This window comes from Capsella rubella, unplaced genomic scaffold (assembly GCF_000375325.1).
Source record: "Capsella rubella cultivar Monte Gargano unplaced genomic scaffold, Caprub1_0 scaffold_2, whole genome shotgun sequence".
Lineage (NCBI taxonomy): Eukaryota > Viridiplantae > Streptophyta > Magnoliopsida > Brassicales > Brassicaceae > Capsella > Capsella rubella.
The window spans coordinates 8,177,548-8,202,858 of NW_006238922.1; the positions used below are offsets into that span (position 1 = coordinate 8,177,548).

Here is a 25,311-nt window from a genome sequence, read left to right on the forward strand (position 1 = left end):
ATGGATGGTGTTGAATGTGATGTGAGTATATCAATTAGATAGATTAAATTAACAAATCATGTGTTTAACAAAAAGTGGACGTGCCGGAGTGGTTATCGGGCATGACTAGAAATCATGTGGGCTTTGCCCGCGCAGGTTCGAATCCTGCCGTTCACGTTTTTTGCATGCTCGTGTTTCACTTCGATCATTCAGTTTCTAGGTTCTTTTTGCATGAAGGCTACTTACGTTCACGTTATTTAACGATGCAAGATTCATGCATTTCACGTTATGCAATACAATACGATAACCAAATAAATACCAAAACATAACCTCAAAATGTTCCTAAGAACAAAAATATTACAAAACACACAAAACCATCAAACATGAAGGTCGTGACACTTACACTCGTCGTTTTCGTCATTCTTTCGACATCATTCCCAGCTGCCATCGAAGCCGCCGACGCTGGAGATACAGGAAACGTAGGAGTGACATGTGACGCAAGACAGCTTCAGCCTTGTCTTCCTGCGATTACAGGAGGAGGACAACCTTCAGGTGCATGTTGTGCAAAGCTTACAGAACAACAAACGTGCCTGTGTGGTTTCTCTAAGAACCCTGCGTTTGCGCAGTACATAAGCTCTCCAAACTCTCGTAAAGTCCTCTCTGCTTGTGGTGTTGCTTATCCCACTTGTTGAAACTGATCTAGAGAGTTTATAAATATATAAATGAAAAGGAAATAAATAACATTGATATATCAAACGTTTTATGAAACAATTCAACCCGTTTGTGTTAATGTACTTTGGATGGTTAAATAAAGTTTAATTTTCCTTATTGATATTTATATCTTTTTCTCAAAAATAACTAATTAAAAGCCTACGTATAATTAAACACACCAATGAATAATGTAATTCCTATGTGGAGAATGGAGATGTCACAAAATGATGATGTTAGGGGGCATGCATGAAACTGTGATGACTGATGATGACTCTCATATGTAGTACTCTTAAGAGTTTTGGCAGGAGGAAGATGTTGTATTCATATTAATATAACGAATATGCACCTGAAAATTTAGCTGTTACGAGGGAATCAGGAGAAAATGTTGATTATAAAGCCAAATTAAATAAGATGAAAACATTAATGTGACTTAAATTGGGTAAATTAAGAATAACTTTTTGAGTATTAATGATACATGACTACTAAGAGTATTTGGCTCATTTGAGAGATTTCTTAAAATGGAGCTTTAAGGCATGGATGAGGTTGGTTAATGGGTTTAAACGAGAGAGAGAAGGAAGACCAACATCAGCGGTGGAGACATTGTGGTGGTTACTTTGTAGATTTGTGAATACTCACTGAAATGATATTGCAATAAATTAAAATGTAATAATATGATCAAATTTCTTCTGCAATCTAATTTATTTCTATGTATATTTGTTTTATAGTTTTTTGACCAATTTATGGTAGGTTCTTGTGGAATTTAAAGACTAGTTGACTAATTAATAGGTTAGTTTTATTCATAAAATCACTAAATATAATGTTGATGTTCACAATAAAATAGTGATGAGTTATAATATACACTATCTAGCCCTCTACGAATTTTAACAAGTTTTTCATGTTAATATAATGACTAGGAGCTTGAGCACATAGCAGTATGAAAAAATAACCAAAAGTGTTGAATATATATAATGGCAAAATAAATAAGATAAAAACACTAAACATGAATACAATCAAATGAAGAATAACTTAAATTTTTATTAACCTACATAATGTTCAAAAATACTTGTGAATCCGCATAATTTTTTTTGTTGTCAACCACACGTAAATTAAAATATTACTCCATGATTGGTAGTCCAATCAGGAGGTAAATCGGTTACAAAAATAACTTCTAAATCAAGTGATCTAGATTACCAATCAAGTGAACGAGTAAGACAATTTGCTTTTTAATGACAAAAACGAGAAATCTTAATTAAAGAAAATGACACACGTAACAGAAAGAATCCGCGTAGTTTTATTATTCTCTATTCGTAAGAAAACTTTGCAATCACAAAATCAGTTATCAAACTATGTATTATTTCTATGAAAACCTACAACGAAGATAACTTGGATTAGCATTAATGACTTGACCACTATGGTTGAAATCACAAGCCTCTTCAGTCTCCCCATGCAAGCGGTAGTAATCATTCATCACATATGATGCATGAGTAGTAAGAGTATTTGGTTCATAGCAAACTCCACCAGGGCTAATACTTACACAATCAACAATTTCTATGCTGCATGCCCAATCAATATTAGCTTGTAGTTGTGCATCTGTCGCCGATGCAGCTAACACACACCATGTCTTGGCCGAGACATGAAACGGGTGGATTACGACGATAAATAAAAGCAAGACTAGTGTTAGCTGCTGAAACATTGTGTTTTGTTTCTTAATGACTCAAATGATTATCCAATACTATCTATATCATCATTTAAAACTTCTGAAAGTATTTTATTTCTATAGTATTATTATTATCTTTGACTAATTTATGATAGCTTGTTGTGTAATTTAAGACTAGTTGACTAATATTTTATAGTCTGCATTTAAGAGAGAAAATAACTCATACTAGATTTGAACCCGTGGTACACTGCCGGGAAAAATGTTTTTATTTTATTTTTAAATTTAATATTTCTGATATGCTGCAATTTTTATTTTAAAATTATTAAAATTACATATTATCAAACTTAATTAAATCAGTTTGATTCGATATGTTTTATATTAATATTATTAAAAAATAGTATAATGAAGTTAAAACCTGTTTTGAAGTATAAAATTTAAACTCATCCCGTCATATAACCCGTCACACAACCCGTCATACAACCCGGGTATAAATATCAGAAACACCAAGTTTTTAATTTTTTTTTAAGCTATTTAAATTAGATATTTTAATATATATTATATTTACTCTTACTATCATATTTACCAAACATATTGCTGCTTATTTTTACAATTTTCAAACACATTAATTTCTTTTAACATTTAGAGTTTCAAAATTTTTATATTTGACAAAGAATGTCTCTATTTATAACCCAAAAAAAAAAAGAATGTCTCTATTTAACATAACTTACTCTATATTAACAAGACTTTCATAATTAAAAAAAAAAACAAAACAGTGAACATTTGATTTATGCCAATTAAACCGTGAAGAACTTATTTATGCAATTTGTGGTGTTGGACAGTAAATTAATATATGTTTTTTAGAAAAATAATATTAATAATCCAAATTCTTCAAAAGTAAAAATTATATATAATGTTCATATACATTCAACTAACAATATTGATATTAAATTAAAAAAATGTCTCGCGGTACACCACTGGTTAGATCCTAGTGACTCAATTGATTATGCAATACTATATATCATCAATTAAACTTTCTGAAAGTATTATATTTCTATAGTATTATTATTATCTTTGACTAATTTATGAAAGTTTGTGGTGTAATTTAAGACTAGTTGACTACTATTTTATGTTCTGCATTTAACAAAAAAAGCTCATATTATATTTACTTTTACTATCATATTTACCAAACATATTGCTTCTTATTCTTACAATTTTCAAACACATTAATTCTTTTAACATTTAGAGTTTCAATTTTTTTATATTTGACAAAGAATGTCTCTATTTATAACCAAAAAAAAAAAAGAATGACTCTATTTAACATAACTTACTCTATATTAACAAGACTTTCATAATTAAAACAACGAAACAGTGAACATTTGATTTTTGCCAATTAAACCCTGAAGATTTTATTTATGCAATTTTTATTTCGTAGTTTTCTATATCCAATGCTTTGATTATTTTAAAATGCACATTAACTTTTTTTCTAGACTATAACTGAATGAAAATTATCAAGATAAAATAATTAATATACGACCAAATCATCAAGATAAAGTGCTTAATATATGACCCTTTTTTTAGCAACACTTAATATATGACTAAAAATGAATGAAAGTTAAAATTTCATTTTTATTAATTTTACATAACGTTTAAAAATACTTTTGATTCAATATAATTGTACCATTTCATAAAATAATACAAAATCATTCACCAAACCATGTATTCTATGCAAATATACAACCACCATAACTTGGATTAACATCAACGATTCGACCAGAATGATCAAAATCACACAAATCTGGAGTGGCTCCATTGAACTGGTAGTAATCATTCATCATATATGATGCATGGTTAGCAACAGTATTTGGCTCATAGCAAGGTCCTCCAGGACTGATTATTACACTACTCCCTGGTAATTTACCGCATATCCAATCAAGGGCAGCTTGTAATTGTGCTTCGGATGCCGATGGATCAGCCACACACCATTGCTTTGCAGAGACATGAAGGGAGTGAGTTGCAAGGAAAGATAGAAAGAAGATAACTGTCAACCGTTGAAACATTGTGGTGTTTTGCTTTGTAAATGATAATTCAAATGGTATTGCAATATCCCAATATACATACACATATATATAGTATGATAAATTTCTTCTAAAGTTAATTTATTTAAAGTTCGTTGACCAATTTATGGTAGTTTATGTTTGGAAATATAAAACTAGCTTACTACTAAAGTCAATGTACATTATGAAATGTTAATAGTGTATGAAAATATAAAGGGGTGTTATTGGTTTGTGATTTTTGTAGTGTTTTAATGACTTTAATTTTAAGAATTTTTGAGAAATACCCCTTTTGGTGTACCCCTTTTTAACAATACCTCATTTATCTATCCATTTTCAAAAATACATCTGTTTAATATAAAAAAATTATAATGTTTTATATAGTTCATAAGGTACTTCTATATAATAACTACTACTTGGAGTTTCGATACAAATATTTTAAAATGGTTTAAAATCATTTTATAAGTTTAATAAGGTTTTTAAAAGGGGTTATAAAGTTTTTAAAAGTTATTTTAACGCTATTTATGAAAGATATATAAATCTTATACACATACAAAGGTAATTTGTGTATATATTTATAAGAGTACACACATATTTGGATAAATTTCAACATTTTAGTGTGTTTTTGATAAAGTTTAAAAAGAGGGTATTTTTAAAAAGAAGTATATGAAAATGGGTATTTTTGAAATTCTCCTACTTTAAATATTATGTAGAATCTGTTGGTATTCAATCAAGAATTTATTATCTTACCAAAAAAAAATCTAGAGTTTATTAAACTCTTCTAAAGTTTGGTGTTTTTTTTTTTTTGTAGGATTTAAAGTTTGGTGTTATTAGTTACTGATTTTTGGTAACAAGTCATTTAAAATCGTCATAAATATATGGTTTATTGGATTCAAACTTTTATAAAGCCATTCAAAGTTTTATGTTATTCAATTAAAACAAAAGAATCTATGATTGTTGATGAATCCAATTATTATGTTATTCGTTTATGATTTCAAACATTTTTTTTTAATAAAAAAATCATGAAAAGCATCATCGAAATAGAGAGATTGTTTGTCAAACTTTACAATATTATAGAAATCTAACCAATAAGATTACATAAAACTCTCTAACAATTCTTTAGAATATTTCATTTATATACAATATATGTTTTATTATATTCATATAAATTTCTTAGAAAATCCCTTAACTTTCCCTTTAATTAGTTTATAAATTTATTATTATTATTTTTTGTTAACCACACATTAATTAAACTATATATTAATTGATTGGAAGCTCAAAAAAGAGGAAAAAAATACTTTACAATTATAACTTTATATTATATATTATTTTATTATTTCACAGCAAAATAATTTTAAATGTGTCATTTAACTAATTCAAATTATTTTATTTCACCCTCTAGTCGAATTCCATATTAATTTATCATATACATGTAGTTATCGTTTTGCACTTAAATTTAAAAGAAACAAAATATTTTATTCTTTGATATATATATGCTCGAAACTAGTTTGATTAGTTGTGTGTCATGTCATAGCTAGCACATATCACTTACTTATGATCATATATACCATGTTCAAGAATACTTTGATTCAGCATAATTGTATTATTCCTAATACTTTGCAGTCACCATTTATTATTTCTATGAATATCTACAACGACGATAAGTTGGATTAGCATAAATGATTTGACCACTATGATTAAAATCACAAGCCTCTTCAGTCTCCCCATGCAAGCGATAATACTCATTCATCACAAATGATGCATGACTAGTAAGAGTATTTGGTTCATAGCAAACTCCACCAGGGTTTATTTTTACACAATCAACTTTTTCAGTGTTGCATGCCCAATCAATGTTAGCTTGTAGTTGTGCATCTGTCGCCGATGCAGATGCCACACACCATGTCTTTGCCGAGACATGAAGGGGATGGATTACGACGAGAGGTAGAAGTAAGAGTAACGTGAATTGGGAAAACATTGTGGTGTTTGTTTGTAAAATGATAAACTCAAATGATATTTCAATATATATAATATGATATCTCAAAGTAATTTATTCCATAAGATTTTTATTTTATTTTTATATCTTAAAAAAATTAATGATTGTGTTTGTGGAGTTTAAGACTAGTGAATTTCATGAAAATTATCAAATATAAATTTATTATCTTAACATAAAGATTTTTTATGCTAGCAATTGTTATCATAAGTATTTATATTTATTAGATAATTATTAATTAAAATATAAAAGATATATTTATGAGCTGAGGAGGTGTATTGAACTTGATATTTTAGAAGATTTTTGGGTACTCTTAAATCACATGTTAACCAATTCATGACTTTTAAAAAGTCTTTTCGAATCTTATGTTATTAAACTTAAAATTTACATAAAGTCATTTAAAAAAAAATCAGGATCTCTTGTAATTCAATCAAAAATCTGTAAAACTCACTTTAAATCTATTGTCATTCATTCTGTTAAAAAAAAACACTTTTCAAACTGATTTTGATAGACTTTTTCTATCTTTTCAGTTCACGAATATGACTTAAAAGTTAAAACCCCATAACCATCTCTCAAATATGAGCGAGTCCAGCACATGAACATCTTCTTAATTTTGTTACACCAGTCATGTCGACCATTGGGATACTCAAGATTGTCATTTCCAAATGAAGTTTGTTTTAATCACTGAATGAGGTAAGAATCTGACGTAAGAAAACACAGAAAAATATTATAAGAAAAAATAGCTAAGTTTAAATAAATCATTTTAATCACGAAGTTTTGTTGACTTTTCCGTAAAATAGGTAAGTTTTGTTGACTTCATTTATTTAAGCATGACATTTAATTTGTGAATTATGAATCGATTTAGAAATTTAGTTTTTTCAGTTTGTTAAACAATGTCGTTTTGTGGTTTGAAACGGAAGCAAATCACAGATAGTTAACCCCGTCTTCGCAATTTAAGAAAAACTAAATGTCGTGTTTAAATTGGCTAAGTCAACAAAACTTACCTATTTTAAGGAAATATCAACATAAACTTTGTGATTAAAATGACTTCTTGAAAGTTTGGGATTAAATCGTCCCAAATTTGAAAGTTTGGGATTATTATGACATTTTTTCCAATGTTTTTTCATAATATTATATATTAAAATAAACAAAAATTTCTAGAATTTTTTTTGTTTGTTTTTTAACAAAATTTTCTAGAATGACACTATCTATAAAACAAAGTGATAGAGTTTATATATAGAGCAATCAACTTTCGTATATATATATATATATATATATATATATATTTCTAGAATATATATATAACTTTTCTACGATTTTTCTATTTGATTTATCCACCATTCGGAAAGAAAGTTATTTTAATTAAGTGAGTTTATATATATGAAGATCGTTTTATATATTCTGCATGCAGAAAGCAATCTCATATTATATATACTCGGCGATACAAAGGAAGCATATTGCTATATATAGTTTTACATATATATTCACCATGTGAGCAAATAGATATTATAACACTAAATTTTACTCCATGCAGGAAGCAAGGTGTTACTAAATTCATTAATTATATTCGTGTTATTTTATCAGAATTTGCCTAACTCCTTGGACAATTAAGAAATAAGTTTGGATAAGTGTAGGAGAACCCAACAAATGTTTGTTAATTATGTGACATGTTTTTATAGATAAATGTGGTTGTTGTGTCGTATCTAGAACAAATAATGACAATTAGAGCAACTATCAAAAATAATATATCAGGATATATAAGAAATAGGCGTATGATAAAAAAATAAATATATATTGCATTTAAAAAAAAAATTAATTAAAATTTGATATTAGTAGGACCTAATTGTACAGCTAGCAAATTATAAAAGATTAAACATGAATTAACAAAATTAGTATAACTGTTCTATTATTTTAGATTATGAACCATTGCATATATCTCACTTCCCTAATGAGTCAATGAACCAACTCTCATCATACGAATACAAACTATATATATTTGAACGGTTAGGAAGAATTTGCTTTAGTAAAGTAACTCTATAACCATTGGATACCTTGAAAATGATAAGTTATATATAGGTCTAGTACTGTACCTTTAAATAATTGTTGTATGCCTTGAAATAAACGTGCGACGAGTTTTACAACAACAATAATGTTTTTCATAATCATTCAATCTACATCAACATGAATAGTAAACAGTAAAAGGTGAACAGAGCCAAAACTCATTGAACCAATAGAAAGAAGAAGAGAGCTTTGGTCGTTCCTCTCCTCCTCTATAAATTTATCTTCCATTTTCTTCCCTTCACTCAAACTCATAACTTAAAGACCACTCGTGCTTCTTCATCTACACATAGAAAGATGGAGAATACAAACGTGAATGATCTATCTCAGATCCTCCCTCGTGTCCTTGTGGTCTCTAGACGCACACTTCGCAAGAACAAGTTTGTCGATTTTGTCGGTAATAAACCTTTTGAATGTTCTATGTTTTGTTGTTGAATATTTTGAAATTTATCTTGGCTTTTTTTTTTTTCTTGTTTAGGTGAGTACCATCTTGATCTTATTGTTGAGTATGGTGCTGTACCGGTGATTGTACCACGAGTAGCTGGTGTTCACAAGTTGCTAGAGAGCTTCAAGCCCATCCATGGAGTTCTACTTTGTGAAGGAGAAGACATAGACCCTTCTCTATATGAGTCCGAATTATCATCCCTTTCACCTCAAGAACTCGACGAGATTCGGAAAACACACGCAAGCGATACGGCTATCGATAAAGAAAAAGACTCTATTGAGTTTGCCCTAGCAAAGCTCTGCCTAGAACAGAACATTCCTTACTTAGGGATTTGTCGAGGATCACAGGTATTGTATCCTTGTGACCTTTTAGTAAAATATAAAGCTAAAGTTTTCTTGCCACTTAGAATTGTAGTTTGATTAACAATTCTAATGAAACTTGCATGTAGGTCTTGAATGTTGCTTGTGGTGGAAGTCTTTATCAAGACTTGGAGACAGAGGTCACAAATTACGTCTCCGAGGAGAACAGAAGAAACCACATAGATTATGATGACTATGATGGTTATAGACATGAGGTGAAGATAGTTAAAAACAGTCCTTTGCATAAATGGTTCAAAGATTCCTTAGATGAAGAAAAGATGGAGATCTTTGTCAATAGTTATCACCACCAAGGGGTTAAGAGATTGGCTCAAAGATTCGTTCCAATGGCTTTTGCTCCTGATGGATTGATTGAAGGGTTTTATGATCCTGATATGTACAATCCTGAACAAGGAAAGTTCCTAGTTGGTTTACAGTTTCATCCAGAGAGGATGAGAAAGAATGGTCTCGAAGAATTCGATTTTCCTGGTTGTCCTGTTGCTTATCAGGTTTGTTATTGAGTAAATGTTTTTGTCTTTTACATCGATTATTCGAGTTTGAATTGGGATGGTTACATTGAGTTCATGTTCTTTTGTGGTTTGGTTAATCACAGGAATTTGCAAAGGCAGTTATTGCATGTCAAAAGAAGCTGAATAGCTCATTGTCCGTTCCTAAGAAATTGGAACTCAATCAAGAAATGGAGAACAAAAGAAAGATACTTGTAAGAAGTTTCTCGCTTGCTAGGTCAATGTACACTAGATCTTATTCGTTGAATAACCAATCCATGGAATCAGAACTTGAAGTTGGAGCTGAGTTTCTTGAGGTACATTACTCCAAAACCTTTGTGTTATAACTAAACATAATCTTGACCCATATTATTGCAAGAGTCCAAGAGTTTAGGGGTCTTATTTGGCCTTTCGTATATGTAAGGGTTATAAAGTACTTATTATGATATTGTCGGCAAGGGTTTATTTAAGGTTTTTTTTTCTAATTTTTCATTGGTTTAACTTGAGTTGAAAAAAATTATATATAAAAAATATTGTATTAAGATTTTTTCAGGAATTCATTTAAATACTACTAAAATGAGTATTTTCTAAAATACAAATTTTATTTAAATTCTCGTTTTTTTCTTTATATCTTATCCCTAAAAATTTGAATGTAAAAGTAGATTATTTGGTTTGCTAAGTTCGGTACACTCCGCATCTAATCACGTATGTAAATAATTGCCCGTCACATTGGCTCATTTGAGCTGATTGTTGATTTGTTTTTGGATGACAAAAAAAAGTACATTTTTTCTATACATTATTTAGATAACTATATTTTTTCTATACAACAAATTTTGATTTATTGGGGTTTGGTCGAAATATTTAATTTCCAAAGTCAATGGAAATGTGACTTGATGACCATGGCTTAATAATAACACATGTTTGTTTCTAATTATGTGCATGGACGCAGTCAAATACGGCTCTAAGTGTGAAACAAGAGACGAGGCTGAAGGAGATGGGAGCAACGATGAGGAACGGTGGATCATTTACTGAGAAGCTAAAGCTTGATGAGGAGAAACAGAGGAAAGCTATGAACATAATGAAGAAGATGAACGTTGAGAGACTCTCTGAGCTCATCACTTTCTATCAGTTGATGGGGAAGATCTCTACTGAGGTGTTGGAGAGAAAGCTTCATGCCTCTCAGTCAATGAACTCAACTTCACTTCTCAATGACGTTAGCTAAAAATTAAGATGATGTATTGATTAATACTTAAATTTGGGTTTTAAAATATTTTTTTGTGTGTTTAAGTTTGTGCTTTGGAAATGTATTAATTGCATGGTTTTAAATTTTAAGTAGACATACGCCTTGCCATAAAAATTTATTTGTATAATTTGTGTTTATGCTTTTTTTTTTTTGCTTAATTATTCAATATTTTCGCTAAATAAATTTTTAACTTTTGGCATTATAAACTAAAAATTAATAATATTAATTCTAAACATAAATACCATACACATTACTACAAGAAAACAAGAAAAAATCTTTTACAGAATTTAACGAAAAAACATTTTTATTTTAAATTTACGAATTTTTGACGAAAAACTGAATTTTGTATTTAAAAAAAATAGTCGAGTGTAACAGTGGGGACCAAAGAAAGGTGGCGATTAATATACTATGATTAACAAATTATATTCATGAATATCGTGGCCTGAAGGCACATTTTATTCAATTATCTTCACTAATCATCCTAGTCATCAATTCAAATTGGATATGTATGAAAAAAAAGTTCACAAATAATACAATAGTTGGTCTGGATAATGTTAAGGTGTTTAATTTTGGGACATGGTGAGAAGACATTTAAACTTATAATAATAACATGCTTCATGGGGAGCCACCGTGTATGTATATAATATAAACTTGTATTCCTAATGGTGAATATATAAATGGACATGAAAAAGAAAATATGTGAAAAGATCCTCCTAGACTAATATTCAAGGATTCTCCACAGTCTAATCTGTTTTGTAGTGAGCATTTTCAGTGTAATGGAAGCTAAAAGGAAACTTCGGATGTCTTTGGTTAATACGTCAAAGAAAAAGAGATGAAGATATTTACTATAACGTACTGAGAAAGTAATGCTTGTTTGTGAGAAGCTTATCAAACTTCACATATAAGAGCGGCACTGTAGATTTTACAGGACAAGATTCATATAGACCGTACGTGTGACCCGATTCGTGGTATGAGTATTTAGTCGAGAGACTTGACCGCGATAAATATGAGATGGATGGGTTTGATGGCGACATATCATGACTTGGTCGGCTTAACTATGTTAGGTTTCGGGAAATGGCATCCTTCCTTAGTACTACTAGTACATTTAATGTAATGTTCCGTGTCGTTGCCGATATTAAATAGTGTTCGTGAATCTTAGAGAAAAGTTGAAAACTATGTGCTTATCCATGGTATCTTAGGAGTAGTATTTGCATAAGAAAATATCTTGTGCAAGATACTCTGATTGCAAAAATGTCTAGACTATGATTCATGCTTCATACAATGTTTTGTCAAAACTAACCTAATAGTGTGTGTTAAGAGAATTTGGTTTGCTTAAGAACAAAAAGCAAAAAAAAAAACAGAACAGAATACGAAAGTCTTTTTAAGTAAACTAATACTGACATCCCAAGTCGCTGTTTCTGTCATTATCTTCATTTTTGACTTGGTCGTCAGGCCATTCACAGTTTCCACCTCATCTTTATGCTTACCTCTCTCTCTCTCTCTGTTTAAATCACTTCCTTTTGCTCTCCTCAACACAAACCAAACCCATAAGACTAAAACACACTGTTCAGAGATTTCAAACAAATCATGAACTATCTCCTCACTTCTTGTCTGTTCTTTTTCTTCCTCCTCTCCTTATTTCATCCTCTTCCTTGTGCTTCAGGTAAACAAGAACTAGGATTGTGCCAAGATAAGTTTCAATGTGGTAACATCACCGCTGGTTTCCCCTTTTGGGGAGGGAATCGTCACAAAGATTGCGGACATCCATTGCTCGAGCTTCACTGCGACAGAGAAAACAACAACACCTCTCTAATCATCTCAAAAGAAAAATACTCTGTTTTTCAACTAAATCAAGAATCTAACACTCTTACACTTGCCAAAACAAAGCTTCTAAGCTCTTTTTGCTCTTCTGTGACCTCTGAAACATACTTGCCTAAAGAAACTTTCGAGCTTTCGCCAACCTACAAGACCATCCCCGTCTTCTACCTCTGCATCTCTTCTACTCATAACCTTTACACTCATACATGTCCTCAGATGGGTTCAATCTCAGCGTCTGAAAACCCTCAATATCATAAGACCTGCCTTCAAAGTTTCAATGTGTATGTTCCAACGAGTTTCGTTACAAAAGAGAAAGAGTTGAATATGACCAATTTGAAAAGGGTTTTACAAAAAGGATTTGAAATGAAGGTGAAGATCAATAAGAATGCGTGTCAAGATTGTGTATCCTCTCATGGAACTTGTAGCTTCGACGAAACATATCCATATGAATTTAATTGCATTCCTCTCCATCCACTCCATCATCTAACTGGTAAGTTTCTCAACCATCACTATCATTTTCTTATACAACTTATAAGCCTAAGTATCTAAGATATAATATTATTTTCTATACTACTAATTTTGATATATTTGCTTAATTAGAATTATAACATTATTAATCAAATGATCTTAACTAAATGCTAAGTAATAAGACTTGAATGAAAAATAAACAGAGAACAAAAAAAGTCTGTAAGTAAGTAAACGAATACTGACATCCCAAGTCTTCGCTTGTTGTCACTATCCTTACTTAGCTTGACTTAGTCTTTAGCCCCTTTAACGTTTACACCTCATCTTTATGCTTATCTCTCTATCTCTATATTTTTTTATTTTCACTTCCTCTGTTCTCCTCAACACAAAACCAAACTCAGAAGACACTCACTGTCTGTACATAGATCAAACAAAGTAACAAATCATGCACTATCCACCAAGTTCTTGTTTGGTCTTGTTCTTCCTCTTCATCTTATTACACCATCTCCCTTGTGAGTCAAGTAAACATGAACGGTGTGAGACTTTGTTCGAGTGTGGGAACATAACTGCTGGTTTCCCCTTTTGGGGAGGGAATCGTCCTAAAGATTGCGGTAATTCATTGCTCGAGCTTCACTGCGACGAAGACGTCACTTCTCTATCCATCTCAGATCAAGATTTCAATATTTTACAAATCAATCAGACATCAAACACTCTTACACTTGCCAGAACAGATCATCTAGGATCATTTTGCTCCTCTACATTCACCAACACAGCCTTACCGCCCGAGCTTTTCGAGCTTTCCCCAAACTACCAAAGCCTCACTGTTTACTACAATTGCATCTGTCATGATCCTTACCTTTCAAAGAATACATGTCCTAGGTTAGGTAATTATTCAGTGTCTCAAATCCCTAAATATAATGAGTTCTGCCACGACAAGTTCACTGTGAACGTTCCTAAGAGTTTCGTTCCGGGAGAGAAAGAGTTCAGCTGGACCAGTTTGGAAAATGTTTTATGTAAAGGATTCGAGGTGAAGGTAAAGATCGATGCAAAAGCATGTCAAGATTGTTCATCCTCTCTTGAACACTGTGAATTCAACAAAGCCTTGCCATTAGGAGCTAAGTGCAGTCCACTCCATCAACCAACTGGTTAGCTTTCTTATGCATTACTATTATCTATTTAAAACCAAATAGTAAGCTTTATAAATTATATTTCTATGAGTTTGACATAGTCGGGACCGTCCATTAACTTTAATGAGTGCATCCATAACCACATAGTGTTCCCACAATTCCCTTAGAAAGAGAGTTTCAAAATGGTAATATAAGTCTTCCAAAATCTTAGCTTTAGACAAAAGAGAGAAAACAAAGAATAAAAAATCTTTCAAAGTAAACTAATAATGACACCCCAAGTCTTCTCTTCAACTCTCTCTCTCTCTTTGTTTAAATCACTTCCTTGGCTCTCTTAACATAAACCAAACCCAATAGACACACTGTTCATAGATCTCAAAGAAGACAAAACATGTACTATCTCCCCAGTTCTTGTATGTTCTTGTTCTTCCTCTTCTTCTTATTTCAACATCTTCCTTCATCTTCAAGTAAAGAAGAACCAGGGTGGTGCAAAGCTATGTTTCAGTGTGGGAACATCACTGCTGGTTTCCCCTTCTCCGGAGCAAATCGTCCTCAAATTTGCGGTCATCCATCGTTGGAGCTTCACTGTTTTAACAACAAAACCTCTATAATCATCTCAGACCATCTTTACAACGTTCTTCATATAGATGAGAAATCTCACACTCTTAGACTCGCTAGAGCAGAGCTTGAAGGTTCTTTTTGTGAAGCTACATTCACATCCACAACCTTGCCTTCAGAACTCTTTCAGCTTTCGTCCACCTACAAGAGCCTCACTGTTTTCTACCTCTGCGACTCTAATCTTTCCTACAGTTCCTCTTATACATGTCCTGGTAGAGGCCTTGTCTCAGTGTCTGAAACCCTTGATTATCAAAACTCTTGTCAAGCCAGTTTCCCAGTTAATGTTCCTAAGAACTTCCTTCTAGAAGAGAAAGAGTTGAATTTAACACACTTGGAAAAGGCTTTAAGAGAAGGGTTTGAAGTGAAGGTAAAGATTGATGAGAAAGCTTGTCAAGAGTGTTCATCCTCCGGTGGAACCTGCGGCTTTCAAAATTCAACACAGATTTGCTGCAAAGAATCCTCACCGTCAAGTTGCTATAAACTCCATTCACTTAATGGTAAGTTTCTTATACATATTCATAGTTTCAGTATCCAACTTCTTTTTCTCTTTTTTCTTATGGTTTAATTGTGAGGTTTTAATAAGCTAGACCCTCCCAAGAGAAACTCAAACAAGGAACCTAAGCAACACAACCTTTAGAAGAATCTAGATAACACCACCGCATGATCCTAATATGTCATTTTCATATTCTATTCTACCCTATCACATATCAAATCATCAACCATAAATCAAGAAAGTGATACAAGATATCTAAACTTTCACTTGTTTGAATCTTCTTCTATATCCAAGTCCCAACCAAATTAGCATTAACTTAGGCATATTTAGTCACTCTCTTAAACTAATTGCCTTATCCCACACTCCATTATTTTTTTCTTTCTCTCCCACAATCTCTTTAGATTCTCTAGAACTGATGATAAAAACAATGGACCAAAACTAGGACATGGTTATTGCTCTGGTCAATTTATGTAAACAATAGGGTCCATTAGGTTCTTTCTTAGAAAATTCCACCCACCTGACTTTTGAAGTTGTCGTACAAAAAGAAAGAAAACAAAACTATAGAAAAATCCAAGTTTGTATAGTGAGTCCAAGGTGAGAACTCGTTTTTATATTCTATAAACAAGAATGATAATTGATAAGACTCGTTATCGTTTACCATTCAAAGTCGTCGTCGTAAGTCACCTAATTTTTAAAGAAACTTCGATTTAGAGAAAAATATTAAATTCGAGAAAGAAACGTTTTATATAAAATATTGAAAGTGAAGGTTGGTCCAGAAAGACCAAACATGTTCCTTTCGTTCAACTCTTACAAAAGAAACCAAAGACAGTTTCCTAATTGCTTCATCTCTTCGTCTTCTTCTTCTTCTTCTTCTTCTTAGATCTTGACCGTTTTTTTTAATTCACCTGCAATACGATGATCCATTTGTCTCTTTCTGTGACGAAGTCGATGTCATATAGCTTTCTTCTATGGATGTTTTTTCTGATTCCATCTTGTGTTTTCTCAGCTAATAACTCTCAGATTCACAAACGCTGCAGTGGCTCGTTTAGCTGTGGCAATCAGACAGAACTCTTTTACCCTTTCTGGAAATCTGGTGGTAGAGAAGACTGTGGCCACCCTGAATTCAAGCTCGACGACTGTAGCGCAGGATTCCCAGAGTTTAGCCTTTCCTCTGTGAAATTCAGAATCCTAGAAGCGGATTATATCACTGGTATCATAAGACTTGCAAGATTGGATTACACAGAAGATATTTGTCCCGACCATCCTATAGATGCACCATTCAACGGAAGCATCCTTCCATTTGCTTCTAACACCAAGCTGCTGACAATTTACTCCCATTGTAGCAATGACTTACCATACCCTGTTCCTACTAATGTTAAAGAGCTTGCTTGTGGGGATGAGACTGATGATGAAATAAGATATTACGTGACGAGGGACCTCTCATTCTCTCCTCTTGACCAGATTTCTACTCTTTTAAACGAATTCAAAAGATATTGCGATAGAAACGTCAGTATTCCTGTATCTGGACCAACACTCAACACTCTGCAGCTAACTTGGAGTAGAGATAATCTAAAGAAGGCTTTTGAAGACGGTTTCCAGCTTGGACCTAACCAAGAATGTCCGAAGTGCATTGAATCTGGCGGTGCTTGTGGGTATAATCAGAGCTCAAGTAGTTTCACCTGCTATTATATGGAAGAGCCACATAAAGGTAAGATTTCCGACATGTTATAATTGAATAGCCTAAATGCTCTTCCACAAGAATCATCATTTTTCCCTTGCCTACGATCTCCCCACCCACCTCCCTTTTGATTGGTTCATCTACATCAAATCCTTTTAGTTTCTTATAACTCTAATACATAAACTCCCTTGAGCTGCAAGTTTTTCATTCACGTAAGATTCAAAGTTCTGCATTTGCTTCAAACTAACCTCGTTTCTGGTGTCATTTCAGGCCTCTCGACTGGAGCAATAGCAGGTACTTCACCTTTTCCCTTGGCGACACCTAATTTGATGACAATATATACAGCATAGACTTACTATGAAAATCGTTCTTCTGTTTTCTTCTCCAGGCATTGTGGCTGGTTCTATAGCGGGTTTGGCCATTCTTACACTCGCATGTTTAGTCTGTTTCATCAGACGGAGAAGGAAGACTCAGGAAGCTCAATACACAAGCAAGGACTTGCCGATAACGTCTTACTCGAGTAGAGAAACATCAAGAAATCCAACTTCCACAACAATCTCTTCCAGCAGCAATCACTCTCTTCTTCCATCACTCTCTAACATCCCAAACGGAAGCGACTACTATGGAGTTCAAGTCTTCAGCTACGAAGAACTTGATGAAGCAACTGGGAATTTCTCTAGAGAACTCGGAGATGGAGGCTTCGGTACAGTCTACTACGGTAAGGATCCAGTACTGATTCATCAATCTCCTTAAACTCTTTTGAGTTTTGAATTTTAACATCTTTTGGCAATCCTGTAAAAGGCATATTGAAAGACGGACGAGCTGTAGCGGTGAAACGACTCTACGAAAGATCACTAAAACGCGTAGAACAGTTCAAGAACGAAATCGAAATCTTGAAATCGCTAAAACACCCGAATCTAGTAATCCTCTACGGATGCACATCAGGACGCAGCAGAGAGCTCTTACTCGTCTACGAATACATCTCAAACGGAACTCTCGCCGAACATCTACACGGCGACCGAGCAGAAGCTCGTCCTCTCAGCTGGTCAACCCGACTAAACGTCGCAATCGAAACCGCAAACGCATTATCCTACCTCCACAAATCAGGTAAAAACAAGATCAACCCATCCCAAATTCACAAAATCTCAGCAAAATTCTCACAATGTGATTCCTTTTACAGGAATCATACACAGAGACGTCAAAACTACTAACATTCTCCTAGACGATAACCACCAAGTCAAAGTAGCCGATTTCGGACTTTCACGGTTGTTTCCGATGGATCAAACTCATATCTCCACCGCACCACAAGGCACACCAGGCTATGTAGATCCAGAGTATTACCAATGTTACAGATTAAACGAGAAGAGCGATGTATACAGTTTCGGAGTGGTACTAACCGAACTAATCTCATCAAAAGAAGCAGTAGACATCACACGACACCGCCACGATATAAACCTCGCGAACATGGCCGTATCCAAAATCCAGAACAACGCGTTACACGAGCTCGTGGATCCGAGTTTGGGATTCGATAAAGATCCGGAAATTAGGAGGAAGATGATGTCGGTGGCGGAATTGGCGTTCCGGTGTTTGCAACAGGAGAGAGAGGTTAGACCTGCGATGGATGAGATTGTGGAGATTTTGAAAGGGATTAAGGATGAGGAGAAGCGTGTGGTGGTTGTGGAGTCGCCGGATGTTGTAGATATTGAACGCGGTGGTGGTGGTGGTGGTGATGATGTTGGGTTGTTGAGAAATAGTATTCCGCCGCCGATTTCGCCGGATACTGATAAGTGGACGAGTAGTTCTGATACGGCGGCGAGTTTGTAAATTAGGTTCGTCCGTGACGTCACTGTAAGTGTCTTTTTTTAAATTAATGTATTATTGTTTTGTTTTTTGCCAGACTTCTATTAAAAATGGACTTATTAGTTTTAATACTTATCACTATTTTTGTGATTAAGGTTTTTTTTTGGTTACTAGAGATGTACATGTTACTTGAATAATCTTCCTATTCTATATGTCATTACAATATTATAGTTTTTTTTTTAATTACAATTTTTTATTTAGGCAGGGGTTTTGTTTTGTTTTGTTTGTTTAGACAAACAAAATACAAAGTAACTAAGCTAGAGAAAACAAAATTTATATGTAAAATTAAAAATAGAATTTTGAGATCCAAAAATCGAATAAAAAACACTAAAAGACTAGACTAATAAACTATACAAAAATAACGATAACATTTAACCAAAAAAATAATTTTTAATTGAAAAACAAAAAAAGTTTATATATGAATTTGCTCGTTTCGATTGTTATTTTTTTCATCTTTTGGTTGTTGCAAGTTAATCCTGCGACGAATACTATATTTGAATTTTCTAACGTCAATTTGATTTTAGCAGTAAAAACGTAAGCTACGGTGACGAAATGAACATATCATATAAAGAAATATCGATAAAATTTAATTACTATCCATGCTTTTGTGTTTTAATTGTAGATTTGTAAGTTTGAAAAATAATGAACTAAGCCCCTATTCATATTTAAGTATAAAAAAATAATTTTCGTCCATATTTTAAAATGAAATCTAAAGAGTTCACTATATATTCTCTTTTTTTAATATTCCTTGATTCATACATATCTCAGTAGTTTTTTTTCTTCTCAAAAAGCTACATTTTACATTTTTAGAAAAATCAACCCCATGATTTAATTTAATATATATAAATACAAAAAGAAATATTCGCTGGCATATAAAATATCATATCATAACCCAAAAAAATATAAAAAATAAAAAAATAAAAGTAAACAACACTCTCATTCTAACTGCCACGTGTAACCTATCTTCTTCAAGAATGGTGCCGATCCTAGTCACACCTTATTCCCTTTACCTCTTCCCTCCTCCTTCCACTATGAGTACTCTCATTCTCATTCTCACTCACACGAAGCAACGAATCTCTCTATCTCTTCCTCCAAATCAAAACCAAATCTCAAATGATCGAATCACACAAAAATGTCTCTGCAAAAATTCAAGCTTCTCGCTACTCATTGCAGCACCGTCGCGGAGAGTCCAACGCGTAGTCCAGTAATCCACCTCCGCCGTCGTAAAACGCTGCGTTTGTTACTAACAAGATCATCTTCAGATCGGTGGAGGTTACCTGAGATCCAAAACAACGTAGATGAATCGACGAAATCTGATAAGAGAGGTAAGATCCGATCTCGACGGAAGCTTAGAGAGCTTTTTGTTTCGTCGCCTCCGTTTGAGAAAAGTGTCGGCGGTGGCGGAGGAGGCGATAAGGGGAAGAAGAAGATGGAGGTCGAGGATGATGACGGCGTTAATGATAATAATAACGGAGGTGGTGGTGAAGAGATAACGGCGGCGAGGAGTGTAGTGGGCTTTACTGGGTCTGTTAGGCCCATGTCGTCTGTTACACTACGATGTAGGTTACTTCGACGAGCTTGGCGTCCCGTTCTTGTAACTATTCCTGAACAATAATAATTAAACTCTTGTAACAAAAATAAAACTTAATTTAACATTTTTGTCGGTTGTTTATATATTCTTGTTCTTGATTTTGCCAAATTCGTTAAGTCTAATTCATTTTGTGAAAAATTTATGACAAAAATTTGATAGAATGGTTCGTATTTGTATGAATTTTGTATTTGATATTTTAAATTTGGTGACACGCTAAGTTTATCATTTATGGCAAAATACGAGAATAAAACCTTGGTTTCTACGTTGTCACTTGTCACCATTATCATTATGATTAGATAAGTTAGTACTAATTTGGGCAAGTAGATAACATACTTGTATTCAACAATATTTCAGCTTCATTTGATGATTGGCCAATATAATTTCAAGACGATTTGCTTTTTGGAATGCATGAGAGATATAGGCCATGTTCGTGGAAGTGTCGTCGCGATAACGATAGCAATCAGAAGACCCGGACTAAGACAAATAACATACTAATTATTAAAAGAAGTCGTTAGAGACGAAAATCACCATAACTAGTTTCGGAAAAAATGTTATTTTTTGCGACTGATAGTTTTCAGAATTCAAATCCGTCGCTACAATTAAAACTAAAAAGATTGGAGGATTAATCTTCTATATCTTCTTCAATTTGTTTGAATTTGGTTGATGTCGAGCAATTCGATGCAGAACATGATGCAGAACATCTTATAGGCATTTTTGGTCATAATCTTAGTCCTATCCATTTCTTAGAAATGCTTGCAACCTAAAAAGATTATAGTTTTATGAAAAATATTGTGTATGGTGACTTGTAGAAAATAAATATTCTAAACTTATAAAAAAAATTCACACCACATATATATTTAGCAATGATATGTATTCAATTTTTAATGATTTTCCAAAAAAAAAAAAAATACACACATAAAATCTCTTCAGTTTCATTGACTCTAAAAAAAACTCATCAGAAATCACCAACTTATTTTTTTCTAATAATTTTTTATAATAAATAAATGACATGTGTTTTTAATTTATAATAAACAAGAAAATAATGTTAAAAAGGAAAAAAAGAAAAAACTAATCAAGAAATAAGAAAAAAATCACAGCATGGAGAATCTCCACCCACCAATAAAATCATTTCCCGATTTTGACTTTTAAAAACTTTTGACAAAAAAAAAACGCATATTCTCAAAAAACATTCTCACATTTCTCCCATCACCCAAACCACGCGCCGCCTCTACCATCTCACGCGCCGCTGTACGATTTCAAAATCATCCATCAATCTCATCCTCTCCTTCTCCCTTATCCTCCTCAATTCCCCTCTTCTCTTTCTCCATCTTCATACCCTCAAGATCTCACAAAAATCATAGGGTTTCAACTACTTATAGAATAAAAGAGTCTAATTTATGAATTAGAATCCACCATGGGAGGTGTGACATCATCGATCGCTGCAAAATTCGCGTTTTTTCCACCAACGCCACCGTCGTACGAGGTTGTAGCCGACGATAGCTGCGGCGGACGTTTATACATACCGGAGATTCCTCGTCGCGATGATGTCGATGTCTTGAAGCTTCGTACACGTTGTGGCAACGAGATCGTTGCTGTTTATGTTAAACATTCGAAAGCTAATGCCACGATTTTGTATTCTCATGGTAACGCTGCTGATGTGGGTCAAATGTTTGAGCTTTTCGTTGAACTCAGCAATCGCCTTCGTGTCAATCTTATGGGGTAAAAGAGTCTCTCTTTGTCTCTGTGTCTCTGTCTCGAGTTTGTTTTATGATTTGAAATCCCAAATTGTTCGAATTGAAGCAGTGTTGGTTTGTGTTCTTGGAATGATATGTGATAGTTTGAAGAATCAATCTTTGGCAAAATTAGTGCTTTAGTGTTAAAGTTTGAGTCTTTAACCCGCTTGGTGGATTGGTTGAAGGTTTCGGGTTTCAGGGCGTAAATTCGCAGATGTTTGGGTTGGGAATTTGATCCGGATCATAGTAAAGATTAGGCTTTTTCATTAGAAAGATTTGAGCTTTGCTTTGTTTTATAATTTGCCAAAACTTAGGATGTGTTGATACATTGTCATAGTCTCATAGATATATCATGACTTTATGTTCAGAAAACGATTAGTTGGATTGGTTAGTGTTCTTATTATAACATGTTAATTGAAGAATCAGTGCTTTATAGCTTCAAAGTTTGAGTCTTTAAGATTCGAATCAGTAAAACTTTCCTTAGCTTAAGGTACTTTGTTACCTCTTTTGGAATGGTTGTGTATGTTGAGAAGTCTTTAACATTTCAACTCTCCTTTTGTGATTGATTCATTTCCATCTAAAGATTTTCTACTTGACTTTGTGTATTGCTTTCGTTACTGTGGATGATATTTATCTCATATACGAGGGATTATTTGATTGTTTTGTAATAAGTCTATTGGGTTTTGTTTCCCAGGTATGATTACTCTGGTTATGGTCAGTCTACTGGACAGGTATAGTCTTACTATTTTGTGTTATGATATATGAACTTTAGACTTCCTCGAGTTGTTTCTCATTGATATAGACCTGGTATATGAATCAGGCAAGCGAGTGTAACACATATGCTGATATAGAGGCATCGTATAAATGCCTCAAGGAAAAGTACGGTTTAAAAGACGATGAACTGATATTATATGGTCAATCTGTCGGCAGTGGACCTACGGTAGATCTAGCTTCGCGCACACCTAATTTGAGAGGCGTGGTGTTACAGTGCCCTATTCTGTCTGGGATGAGGGTCTTGTATCCGGTGAAATGTACATATTGGTTTGACATTTACAAGGTGATTTACTAGACATCAAAGTTTGTTTCTGATTACATTTATAGCGTTTAATAACCTGCGCAAGTCCATGCTTTTCAGAATATTGACAAGATCGGCTCAGTTAACTGTCCTGTACTAGTAATTCATGTAAGTGATACCATCGTTTCAGTTCTTGCGTTTCTTTGGCTATATTATTGCTTCCATTTTCATTATGAGACCCGTGCTTTTTATAAGAGCGCTTCTCATTAAAAGAGACAATAAAGTGATGAACATCAGCACTTGAAGTTTTGAATGCATGTCACTGAACTCTCTTGTTGGTCTTTTAGGGAACTGCGGATGAAGTAGTTGATTGGTCACACGGGAAACGGCTCTGGGAACTCAGCAAAGAGAAGTATGAACCTTTGTGGATAAGTGGAGGTGGACACTGTGACCTTGAACTCTATCCAGATTTTATCAGACATCTGAAGAAATATGTTGCATCACTTGGCAACAAACAAGCAGAGGAAGCTGCCGTAAAGTGAGATCACTGATAGAGGGGATTCTAAAAACAGTCTAGAGTCTCTAGACAGTTGGCTGGAGGAGTCCGGCGATAAGTAACAAGCCTGAGAATCCAAATGAGAGCGTTGATAGGTTTAGAAATTATTAAATGATGATAAAGAAAGGTTCAAGTCTGGTGACAGAAGGGTTTAATCTGGAATGTAAACAAAACTGTATGTTACATTTTATGAATAAATGTATTTTGCTGATTTTATGCTTTTGATATGGTTCCAACAAGGTTTCATTATGTGACATTCATTGATCATACTTCTGTGTAAACCAGAATATTCTAACAGAGCCTAGAAGATTCTTGAAGAGGCACTTGAGGAGTTAGAAAAATAGGCCTAGGACAAGAGCATCATCAAGATTTGCTTCTGTCATCTCTATCACTCTCTTCATCGCTGGGCGATGTGATGGCCGTATGATTGATTACACAGACAAACCCACCAGGGAAGTTATTGCAGAAATTTGGAGTGTGGAATAAGTTAAAGAACAAGAAAGAAAATGTAATAAGTGAAAGAGACTAATGCTAAGAGCTTAAGATAATGCCAATTCTCCCTTGACCTCACTAGTACGTAATCTATGTCTTTAAACGTGTGAAAGATATATAAGAACAGATATATCACTTTAGAAATGCATTGTGGTCTATAGATGATAGAGGTTCAAATTTAGGATTGGGAAAAATGTCATTAAATTCATGAACTTGGTCATTTACGCCAATTAACCTATGAAATTTAACGTATGCCATTTAAACCATACATATACATTGACTTGCAGATTAAAACATGAAACAGAGTTAACCAAGCCAAAAACAACATGTCGTTAAGTCCGATAACAGAGTATTTAATGTGTATGTATGGTTTAAATGATATACGTGAAAGTTCATGGTTTAATTGGCGTAAATGACTGAGTTCATGAATTTATTGACATTTTCCCCATTTAGGATTTAGGTTTCATGCTTTCACATTTGTGTATTTAGACACTATCTTTTTTTTTTTCTTGTTGTCAATGTGTTCTGGACGCATATCACAGTGAAAAGTTAGAACTACTAGTCTCAATGAGGTTGTTGTATCTGTATCTGATAAGTTTAGTACTTTTCAAGTATAAACACTGCCCTTCCATAGGATCGGGCTATGATGCCTAGAGAAGCATTTTTGGACAAGAACATTAAGCTTCAAATTTGTGAATACTGATTGCTTGAGTATTTACACGATACATTTAACCGCAAGACATTATATTTGGGATCGGCAGTTCGATTAAATTAATGGATTAAAATAAGCTGACTTGTTTAATAATTTTGTTTTTTTTATTAATCATAATTAGTAAATAAAGATCATACAACACTCATCATAATACCATCAT

At 33.3% G+C, this 25,311-nt stretch overlaps 6 protein-coding genes and 1 non-coding gene across 9 annotated transcripts; 5 read left to right on the forward strand and 2 right to left on the reverse strand.

Moving 5' to 3' along the window:
• Positions 1-74: 74 nt before the first annotated feature.
• Positions 75-156, forward strand: TRNAS-AGA. Its single transcript has one exon. It is a non-coding gene; the product is annotated as a tRNA-Ser (tRNA).
• A 170-nt stretch (positions 157-326) lies between these two features.
• Positions 327-813, forward strand: LOC17894713 (non-specific lipid-transfer protein 2). Its single transcript, XM_006300306.2, has one exon. It carries the CDS (start codon positions 363-365, stop codon positions 669-671), a length of 309 nt encoding a protein of 102 aa, XP_006300368.1. The 5' UTR covers positions 327-362; the 3' UTR covers positions 672-813.
• A 1,234-nt stretch (positions 814-2,047) lies between these two features.
• LOC17894261 (major pollen allergen Ole e 10) lies at positions 2,048-2,383 on the reverse strand. The gene has a single exon (XM_006300867.1). The coding sequence runs from the start codon at positions 2,381-2,383 to the stop codon at positions 2,048-2,050; it is 336 nt and encodes a 111-aa protein (XP_006300929.1).
• Positions 2,384-5,968: 3,585 nt separating this feature from the next.
• On the reverse strand, positions 5,969-6,432 carry LOC17894455 (major pollen allergen Ole e 10). Its single transcript, XM_006301331.2, has one exon. The coding sequence runs from the start codon at positions 6,371-6,373 to the stop codon at positions 6,038-6,040; it is 336 nt and encodes a 111-aa protein (XP_006301393.1). The 5' UTR covers positions 6,374-6,432; the 3' UTR covers positions 5,969-6,037.
• Positions 6,433-6,957: 525 nt separating this feature from the next.
• Positions 6,958-19,081, forward strand: LOC17895949 (putative glutamine amidotransferase GAT1_2.1). Of its 3 annotated transcripts, XM_023787060.1 has the most exons (14): positions 6,958-7,081; positions 8,740-8,843; positions 8,925-9,238; positions 9,340-9,756; positions 9,861-10,070; positions 10,703-10,906; positions 12,692-13,304; positions 13,870-14,424; positions 14,898-15,518; positions 16,521-17,222; positions 17,463-17,486; positions 17,581-17,910; positions 17,994-18,299; positions 18,373-19,081. In XM_023787060.1, exons 1-14 carry the CDS (start codon positions 7,077-7,079, stop codon positions 19,014-19,016), a joined length of 5,049 nt encoding a protein of 1,682 aa, XP_023642828.1. In that variant the 5' UTR covers positions 6,958-7,076; the 3' UTR covers positions 19,017-19,081. The 3 variants fall into 3 exon arrangements, with proteins under 3 accessions (XP_023642828.1, XP_006302253.2, XP_023642829.1); XM_006302191.2 differs by lacking the exons at positions 12,692-13,304; positions 13,870-14,424; positions 14,898-15,518; ... (3 more) ...; positions 17,994-18,299; positions 18,373-19,081 and having other exon boundaries at positions 6,964-7,081; positions 8,578-8,843; positions 10,703-11,137; XM_023787061.1 differs by lacking the exons at positions 6,958-7,081; positions 8,740-8,843; positions 8,925-9,238; ... (5 more) ...; positions 14,898-15,518; positions 17,463-17,486 and having other exon boundaries at positions 16,186-17,238; positions 17,543-17,910.
• Positions 19,082-20,050: 969 nt separating this feature from the next.
• On the forward strand, positions 20,051-20,844 carry LOC17894829. Its single transcript, XM_006302874.2, has one exon. The coding sequence runs from the start codon at positions 20,185-20,187 to the stop codon at positions 20,665-20,667; it is 483 nt and encodes a 160-aa protein (XP_006302936.1). The 5' UTR covers positions 20,051-20,184; the 3' UTR covers positions 20,668-20,844.
• A 967-nt stretch (positions 20,845-21,811) lies between these two features.
• Positions 21,812-24,170, forward strand: LOC17895818 (protein ABHD17C). The gene is made up of 5 exons (XM_006302613.2): positions 21,812-22,362; positions 23,071-23,107; positions 23,197-23,433; positions 23,512-23,559; positions 23,739-24,170. The coding sequence occupies exons 1-5, from the start codon at positions 22,058-22,060 to the stop codon at positions 23,931-23,933; spliced, it is 822 nt and encodes a 273-aa protein (XP_006302675.1). The 5' UTR covers positions 21,812-22,057; the 3' UTR covers positions 23,934-24,170.
• Positions 24,171-25,311: the final 1,141 nt, after the last annotated feature.

Coding starts and splice junctions, on each gene's coding strand:
- LOC17894713 (XM_006300306.2), top strand. CDS start 363: ATGAAGGTCGTGACACTTACACTCGTCGTTTTCGTCATTCTTTCGACA.
- LOC17894261 (XM_006300867.1), bottom strand. CDS start 2,383: ATGTTTCAGCAGCTAACACTAGTCTTGCTTTTATTTATCGTCGTAATC.
- LOC17894455 (XM_006301331.2), bottom strand. CDS start 6,373: ATGTTTTCCCAATTCACGTTACTCTTACTTCTACCTCTCGTCGTAATC.
- LOC17895949 (XM_023787060.1), top strand. Junction 10,071..10,702: donor TTGGAGCTGAGTTTCTTGAG/GTACATTACTCC, acceptor GCATGGACGCAG/TCAAATACGGCTCTAAGTGT. Junction 17,223..17,462: donor TATGGAAGAGCCACATAAAG/GTAAGATTTCCG, acceptor GTGTCATTTCAG/GCCTCTCGACTGGAGCAATA.
- LOC17894829 (XM_006302874.2), top strand. CDS start 20,185: ATGTCTCTGCAAAAATTCAAGCTTCTCGCTACTCATTGCAGCACCGTC.
- LOC17895818 (XM_006302613.2), top strand. CDS start 22,058: ATGGGAGGTGTGACATCATCGATCGCTGCAAAATTCGCGTTTTTTCCA. Junction 23,108..23,196: donor ATGGTCAGTCTACTGGACAG/GTATAGTCTTAC, acceptor TATATGAATCAG/GCAAGCGAGTGTAACACATA. Junction 23,560..23,738: donor GTCCTGTACTAGTAATTCAT/GTAAGTGATACC, acceptor TTGGTCTTTTAG/GGAACTGCGGATGAAGTAGT.